Genomic DNA, 8,147 nt, shown 5'->3' with positions numbered 1-8,147 from the left:
ACACGCGCCCCGGAGTCGCCGCACGTCCTCAGGACGGGCTCGGAGCAGCCCCCGGGCCTGGCGCGTCTCCACCGTCCCCTCCCAGCGGAAGCGAGGGGCGAGCCGACCGCACGCGGGGCGCGTGGTCCAAGGTGGCCTCACGCGGGGCCCCGCGGCCTGTTTCTGAGCCTCGCGTTGCTCCACGGTGTGCGCGTGAGTTGGGTCCCGCCGGTGGGAAGGGCGCACGGAGTAATTCAGACGCGTTCTCCCGGGCGAAACGCAGACGCCTCATCGGAGGCGCTGAGAACCAGTGACGCGGGACAGAAGGACAGCGCGGAGGGGACAGACGGCATAGCACCGGAGGCTGCTCTGCGTGGGAGTCCGTCACCTCCCGAGGGCTGGGGAGGGCCCGAGCCTCAGCTGTGTGCAGTCCCCGCCCCCGAGGGTTTGGGCGCTGGGGTCGGGGTGACCTGAATCGCAGTCACGCAGCACTGCGGCCCATCGCTCTTCAACGCTGTTTCATAGAAACTTAGGAAATGGACTTGAGGATGTAATAAATTTGGCTCCTCTAAATTGAATTTATATTTTCTAAGCCTCAAGGAGATCATTTCCAGAGACGAAGCCCATCTTTAAATGAATCTTGAAATACAAGTGTCTATAAATCATCAGGGCAAAGAGCTCCTGAGAACGGACATTTCGTACAATTTTTCATACACAAGGTCGGCCGTTCAGTCAAAAACAACCGAGATTAAACAGGCAGAAAATAATGTGATCCGGAAGCAAAAGACGCAGCAGAAAAGAGAAAAGGCCCAACCAGGACCGGCGTGACCGCGCCTTCAACGTAACTGTGCCGGTTTGTTCCAGAGAATAAAACGCCAGAGAATAGTTAAGAACAGATCCAAGTGGACACCCTGTGACTTAGTGTGGGGAGCCGCAGGTCTTCGGGCCGCGGAGGCTTGGTTGCAGGACTGGGTGTTTTGCCTGCCTCAGACATTGCGGAGCCCTACTTCCTACTTCCTACTTCCTACTTCCTTTAACTTTCATCACTTCCTCCCCCTAAGCACACACCCCTTAGGCTGTCAATAACCCTCACCCCATCCCCTTAGACCCAATGGGCGTGTGGCACCGCCTACTCGGACCATCCAAGAGCCAATGCGCTTGTCTTCCGCCAGCTAGCCCCGCCTCCCTTTGTTTGTCCTGTATAAATATCCCCGCTGAAAAATAAAGTTTGAGGCTTGATCAGAATACTGTCTTGCCTCCATCTCTTTGTGTCTCCTGTCTCGCCTTCATCCTCCATAGGTTCCTCCTCGTCCCGCGTTGTTTTGTCCCGCCGGCCGGGGCAACTTAGCACAGTCATTAAGGAAAATAAGAACTCGAAGGGTGGGTTTAACAATAGTTTGCATATGGTTAGAGCAAGAAAAGGATTTAAAAAGTGGAGAAAAGGACATAGAAGATGTTTGGGATACGGGACAAAATAACGGGACGCAGCGAGGAGAGGGCGGGAGCCAGCGCCAGGGCGGTGGGGACGGAACCGTTAGGAGGATCTTAATCCCGGGAGACAGCTTTGCCTGCGTCTGAAAATACAGCCAGAAACTGATGAAAAGGCCAGTGTGTTGGAAAATAAAATTTAGCAAAATCAATCCCGCTGGTAATAGAATTCTTTAACAGACCCGTTTCCACAGGAAAACTAGAGAAAGTTCTCAAGGAATATTTCGTGTAAAACCATCAGGCCTGGACGGTTTCCCGGGGGGATTCTATCAAACTTTGAGAGACCAGATTAAAACTTCTAAGTCCTTTTTATGAAGAAAACATAGCAACGACGCTTAAACTTAGTAACCATGGCATAAAAGAAGAAATTTACAAACCAGTGCGAATTTTACAGAGTGATGCAGAAAACCTCGAAAAAAACAGCTGCAAACAACTCAAATGCCACATTCAAAACATCAGTTCTCCAGGACCAGGTGGTTTTAGATCTTCATTCAAGAATGATTAAATATTAGGAAATCTATTAATATTATTCACTCCATTAATATCTCTAAGGGAAAGAATTGTATGATTTTCTCCTTGGATAATGAGGATACTTTGATAAAAGTCAACATCAATTTCTAATAAAAACTAGTGAGCAAAAGGGTAATTCCTATTAAAACAGGTAAATAGATAAAAATACTTAAGAAGAAAGTTATGAAGAAATCTTCAAAACGTGCACAAAGAAAATTAAGAAACACTCCTGAAAGCTATAGAAACAGACTTGAAAGATACAGACATTTTTGTACCTTCTGTGACATCGACACGTAAAAACGGAGTTCTGCTGACTCACGAAGTTAACGTAATCCCAGTGAAAACGCCAGCAAGCTTTCCTCCCTCGACCTAGTCAGACTGACTCTAAAGCTCGCCTGGAAAAGTAGACGCAGGAGAAACCTGGGGGAGGAAGGACGATGAGGGGCGAACCCCGACGGCACCATGGGGCGCGGGCGGCGGAGACGAGCTCCGCGGGGCGGGGCGGAGCACGGCGCCCAGGACAGGGCGGCGTCCCGCCTCCGGGCAAAGACGGGCTGCTTAGTGAGCGGTGCTGGGACAGCTCCACACACGAAAATGGCCCTCCGAGCGGATCAGGGGTGGCAATATGAAATTAAAGGTAAACGACAAAATACGTGGGAATCGCTTTAAAACCTCGGTGTAGGACAAGGCTTCCTAACCCTGTCTTAATCTGGCAGCAACGACGAAAGACTGATTAATTTGACGACTTAACAAGAAAAACGTCTTCGTGGCGATGAACACGAGAGTCGTTTTGAGCTGACGTTCGCGACGTGTATCGCAGATAAGGGAACTGGTATTTCCATTACATAAAGAACGTGTTTTTTAAACCTGAGTTTTCTTTTGAGAAACTACTTGCATTACGTTAAATGCTCCCGAGTGAGCTGTGAAGCCGTCGCTCAGGGAAGGCGCCCACGTCCCAAAGTCACGGCTCGTGTGGTCACGCGGCAGCCCTGTCCTGGACGAATTACCCGCGAGCGTCGTCCCCTGGGGCGTGGAACTGCTCGTCTGGCTGTGCCGGTCAGAGGGCCCCGCGGCCTTGGTCCAAGGGGACGCGGTTTCGCTCCCGCATTTAAATCTTCACAGCTGTTTGAAAGCTCATTCCTGCACTGCGACTGACAAATAGATCAACTTTTATCTTTTTAGACATATATTCGGAGAAATATATCTGGACAAAAAATTCAGGATAATTTAGAATTATTTTTTTAAGTCCGAAAGCCTTATAAAATGGCTATAAGGGAGACGGAAAGATATAGGCATTTCACAAAACATGTGTAAAATGGCTCATAAACATATGAAAAGATGTTCAAACTTTACTCATAATAAGAGAAATTCAGTACAAACAGCACCAACTGGCAGCTACTCAGCTGGGCGAGGCTTCGGGTCTCGACGGTACAGTTGCTGGCGAGGCCGGTGACGGGGCTGGGGAGCCGTGACGCGGCCCGAGCGAGCGGACTTGGCAATACCCGAAATACTCACTCATGTCCCCTTTGACCCAGCCACCCCACGTCCAGAAATTTACCTAAAAACACACCTCCAAACAATACGGAAACATGTCTGCATGAGGCTGTCATTGCTCGCAGTTGCAAAATATTGGAAATCACCGAAATGTCCAAGTAAGGGAGAGAGATTCTAAAAATGTGGCGCTTCCCCGGGAGAGGAGCACGTGGCCGGACGAGAGGCACCGCCACCGACGCAGGAGGCGTCAGAGGAGACGAGGCGTCGCTTAGCCTGAGATGAGGGGAACGGTGAGGAACACGCAGCCCGGCAGCGTCCGCGACGACGGGCAAACCAGAAACGAGGGGACTGGTCACTGGCAGGGGGGCCCGAGGCCGCAGGGGCGTCTCCCTGGGTGTGTCTCGAAGGGTTTTGCGGCTTAGTCACAGCCTCCGTCACCGTCACCGTCACCGCAGGGGCAGCTCAGCCGGGCGTCAGAAACAAAGGCCCTCGAGGGACACAGGACGGCGACTGCTAAATGACGAGGCGGCCTTTTCCTTGACAAAGCACAGAACGAGTTTCGCAGCGTCTCGGTCACACGCGAGGCAAAGCTCGAGCCGAGCGCTTCCTGCGGCTGGACGGTCTCTACACCCAGCGCCTCAGACGACTATAGTTTGTAGGGTGTTTGAGCTCAGGGCCGTGCAGGGCGTCGGCGTCGGCGGCCCCCGGAGGGCTGAGCGCGCCGCTGTCGCCCATCTCGTAGGTTACGAGGCTGAAGATTAAGGGGTGCAGGGCGTCGGCGTTTCGGGGACAGATGGTGTGGGGAAGCGAGGAGCCCCGTGCTCGGGGCGCACACTCCCCCGGGGCACACGCGTCAGATTTCAAAGCCGTGCAGGACTCAGATCCCTAGAGAGAATGTCTCACGGACAGGAGGCACCACAGCTCGCGGTCACCTGCGGGTGAGGCGGACACCCAGGCCGGCGCTTCGGTGAGATGAGGAAGCGGGTTTCGTGAGAAAAGTCTGTCGCCGAAAAGAAAAGAGGCAAAGACGAAGCCGAAGGCCAGGCCACAGGAGGGGGGAGAAGCCGTCCGTGCCGCCGGGCTGGGCTGGACCAGGCGTGGGGCAGGGCTGCGGCCCCCCTTCCCCCTGGGGACCGGGGAAAGCCGCCCAAAGCTCAGGGCCCTCCAGCCGCGAGAGCGGAGGGTCCGGCGGGGAAACGGGACGGGGCGGCGGGGTGACGGCCAGGTTTGGCGTAGCGGCCTGAGCCGTGGTGCTCGGGGGGAGGGCCCCAGTTTGCTGGGGACCTGGAAGGGCTCGCTGGCTCCAGACGGCGAGGGTTTGAGGACGCCTCCCGGCTTCTGATTATGATTAAACGGTCGGGCAAAGGGGACATTTGGTGGGGAGGAGAAGGCTGGGGGGGGCCGGGTTTGGGACGCGCGTGTGTTGAGATGCCTGTGGGGTCTCCGAGGTGGATGCCAAGTAGACAGCTGGCCAGCTTCACAGGCCGCGTCTGCTCGGGCGGCCGTGACAGACGCCACAGGCCGGGCGGCTTGAGCGACGGAAACTGGCTCCCTCTCGGCTCCGGAGGCTGCAGATGAGCGATCGGGGCGGTGGCGGCTGCGGCTTCTTCCGAGATCCTGGCTGGCAGACGGCCGCCTTCTGGCCGTGTCCTCACACGTCCCTCCTCTGTGCACGCCAGAGTCCGTGTGGCCAAACTCCCTCTTTTCCTAAGGACACCGGTCAGAGGGGGTCAGGGCTCATTGCAGCCGCCTCGGTTTTAATCACCGCTGTAAAGGTCCTCGCTCTAAATACGGTTGAATTTCGAAGGAGCGGGGTCAAAAGGCCTCTAACATATAAACTTGGGGGGCGGTGGGGGGGACACGGCTCAGCACGTAGCGGGTCGATGGTGCTGGAGCGGGAGACGAAGCTCGGCTGGCCGCGGCGATGCAGGGCTTGGCACGGCGGTGGCGTTTGCAGGCGTCACAAGGACACGGTCCCGCGCGCGGGGGAAGCGGAGGGCTTGCTCATCTCTTGGAGCAGAAGCGCAGTCTCGGTGGACATTACTTACGATCTTTGCCATCAGGATGTCAAGTGAAAAAAAAAAGGATTTCAACTCAGAGCCAAAAGAACTACAGCCAGAGGCGCAGGGCGAAGGCCAGGGGAAGCCCGAGCTCGGGGAGGGCGGCGCTGGGCGCTGGGCAACGGGCACAGGCGCTCGCTTCGGCCCGAGGACGGGCCGGCCCGCCCAGGCCAGCGGTGACACTGAGGGCGGCGAGTCCCTGCCCACTGTGGAAGCCGCACGCAGCACGTGGGCTCGCGGACCCCTCGGCCGCCATCACCTGGCCCCAGGGCGGCCGACGGGGCAGGTGGCGCTGTGTGTCCTGTGGTGCGTTCAGTGTCCAGTTTTCCTTCCAACAGAGCATCTCAACCGTCTTCTGCTGTGACGCTCGGCTCAGGCCCAGGAACCCCTGAGGCCAAGGCAAGGTTCAGGAGGTCCCCTTCGCCCACCCCCAAAACTCGGCTCCCTCGTGACCCCAGCGCGTGGCAGCCCCCCACCTTCGGTTCCCTCTGTCACCGGGGTGCACGTCCAGATCCAGGAGCCGTGGGGCCACAACCAGCGCCCGGCGGAGCGCCCGAGACCAGGACCACGCCGCCCGGTTTCCACAGCGGCCCTCCGAGGCCAGCAGGGTCCGCCCCGCTCCCCGGGGAGGAAGCCGGGCTCCCACCGCAGCTGCCCGGCGATGGGGCAGGAGCTCTGAGAGTGGAATGATCTGGACTCAAACCTCCGTCCTCCAGTGAGTAGTTCTGTGACGCTGGGCATTTTCCTTAGTTTCCCCGAAGCTCTCGTGTTCCACCTGTACACGGGAAGCTGCCCATCGAGTGGATAGAGCCGGCGTGGCGCGGACTGGGTCCGGTGCCAGCACGCAGGGGTCGCCTCGTGCACGGGACCGGCACACCTTCCGTGACCGGCACCTTCCGTGTGCCACGGAAGCCTCCCGGGAGCTGTTCAGAAGTTTGGGGTTCAGTTATCATGTTTGGGGGGCTGGAAGATGCTTCTCATGCGAAGCGAGAGCGTTGTCTTGGGGGAGCCACACTGTGGGACGCCACCAGAGCATTTCGATCTGCCGCCATGGCGCCGCCCTCCGCCCGGCGGCGTGAACTCCCTGGACCAGGGGCGACCTTGGTCGGGGTGCCCCTTCCGCCCTGCTCCCCGTGTTCTGGTCCCCAGGCCTCCGCCGCGGGCTTGGGCCGGCCCGGGACGCGATGTCAGCCCCGGAGCTTCCTCATCCGAGAGGCAGACCTGCCATTTCCCTGCATTTCGAGTTGTCGCGTGACCTCTCCAGGCCACACGCACGCAGTGCACGGACGGGCGTGTCCGCATCCTGAGGTGTCCGGGAAAGTCGGCCGTTGGGGGGCACGTTGATCCTTGACAGTGAGGTGTTTCGGCGCCTTTCTCAAACTTGGCTTCCATGTCGCTAGTCTTCCAATTAACAAATCTAGCAAACTCCAAATGTAGGAAGGCACACTCTGGTTCTGCTCTAATGACGGTGTCTGCTCTCCCACTAAATCGTCACGTAGGCGTCAGAGCAGAGAGGGTGCGGGATCCCGGGCGGGGCTTCGGGCGTGGCCACCTCATCCTTCCCCGGCTCGATTTTGTTTTCAAAGACTCTTGGGTGTCAAAATCCTCTTAAGATAGATATTGAGTAGGAGACTAAGGAATGGAACAAGATTCACAGGGGCAGGTTCGTAGAACACACTCGGTGCTTGTCTAAACTCTACCGTTTAAAAATAACCCCTCGCTTCAGCAGCGCGCGTGCTAACAACGTCAGAGCAACAGAGAGAAGTTCGGCGCGGCCCCCCCCAGGATGACACGCGCACGCGGGACGCACCTCGGCAGCCCCAGGCCCCCCCCCGCTCTGCCCATTAGCTCAGGAGAAACAGTGAGTCAAAGCACAACGTGTGACACTCGGCGGCAAAGCGCAACTTTTCACTGTAATAAATAAGTAAAGTAACAAAGTAATTTTCTAATTTGCTGTTCATGGCAAAACCCATAAATATCTTGACATTTCAAAACTTTTGCACGATAGGCAAATTATCACGTTTCTCTTCTCAAAACTTTCTGTCCTAGTAGAATGTGACCAAAAAAGAAAATTTAAAAAGTCTTTGGGACCAAATAAAGAATTCAATCATTTATGTCAAAAAGATTCCCCCCCAAAAGTCTAGCTTTAAACAAAAGAAGCTCAGTTATCATTTTATACTTTACCTTGGCTTAAATAATTTTCTTATGTTAAAAAGGGGCCCGGCTGAGTTCGAACGATTATTGGTATTAGAAAGTACGAGCCAGCGGTTTCCATTATTTTGAAACTTTCGCTTCATCCGGTTTTTCTTCCTTGGAAAAGACCAGGAGGCACAGATCTATCCGAGTTTAATTCCTCACTTTAACCAAATATCCGTTTCCCCTCCTTCCTGGGAAACAAACGACAAACGAACAAGCGAACCTTTTCCCAGACGGTTCCCTCCCCTCTGCTCCTAAGTCATCTGGGGGCTGTTTCTCGTTTGCTTTTCCTGCCGCTTTTCGGAAATTTGCTGAAGTAACACATCGTTCCATCCATTCTCTTTCCTGCACGAGGCCCCGGAGGTCAGGTCGCCCGGCCCCCCCGCCCAGGCTGCAGACCCTGCGCCTCGCCCAGCGTCG

The 8,147-nt window shown here is 56.0% G+C and overlaps 1 protein-coding gene across 1 annotated transcript in view; it reads right to left on the bottom strand.

The window, feature by feature from the left end:
* LOC107195636 overlaps positions 1–6,583 on the bottom strand; it is a 14,126-nt gene extending 7,543 nt beyond the window's left edge. Inside the window, exons 1-2 of the mRNA XM_025046513.1 lie at positions 6,547–6,583; positions 6,008–6,206 (exon numbers count right to left, since the gene is read on the bottom strand). Coding sequence (XP_024902281.1) covers positions 6,008–6,206; positions 6,547–6,583 — 236 coding nt within the window. The remainder of the gene's footprint in view (positions 1–6,007; positions 6,207–6,546) is intronic.
* Positions 6,584–8,147: the final 1,564 nt, after the last annotated feature.

The sequence above is a fragment of the Pteropus alecto genome, unplaced genomic scaffold, assembly GCF_000325575.1.
Source record: "Pteropus alecto unplaced genomic scaffold, ASM32557v1 scaffold214, whole genome shotgun sequence".
Classification (NCBI taxonomy): Eukaryota; Metazoa; Chordata; class Mammalia; order Chiroptera; family Pteropodidae; genus Pteropus; species Pteropus alecto.
The sequence above is the reverse complement of the archived record's forward strand: the minus strand, read 5'-3'. Positions and strand labels throughout refer to the sequence as shown.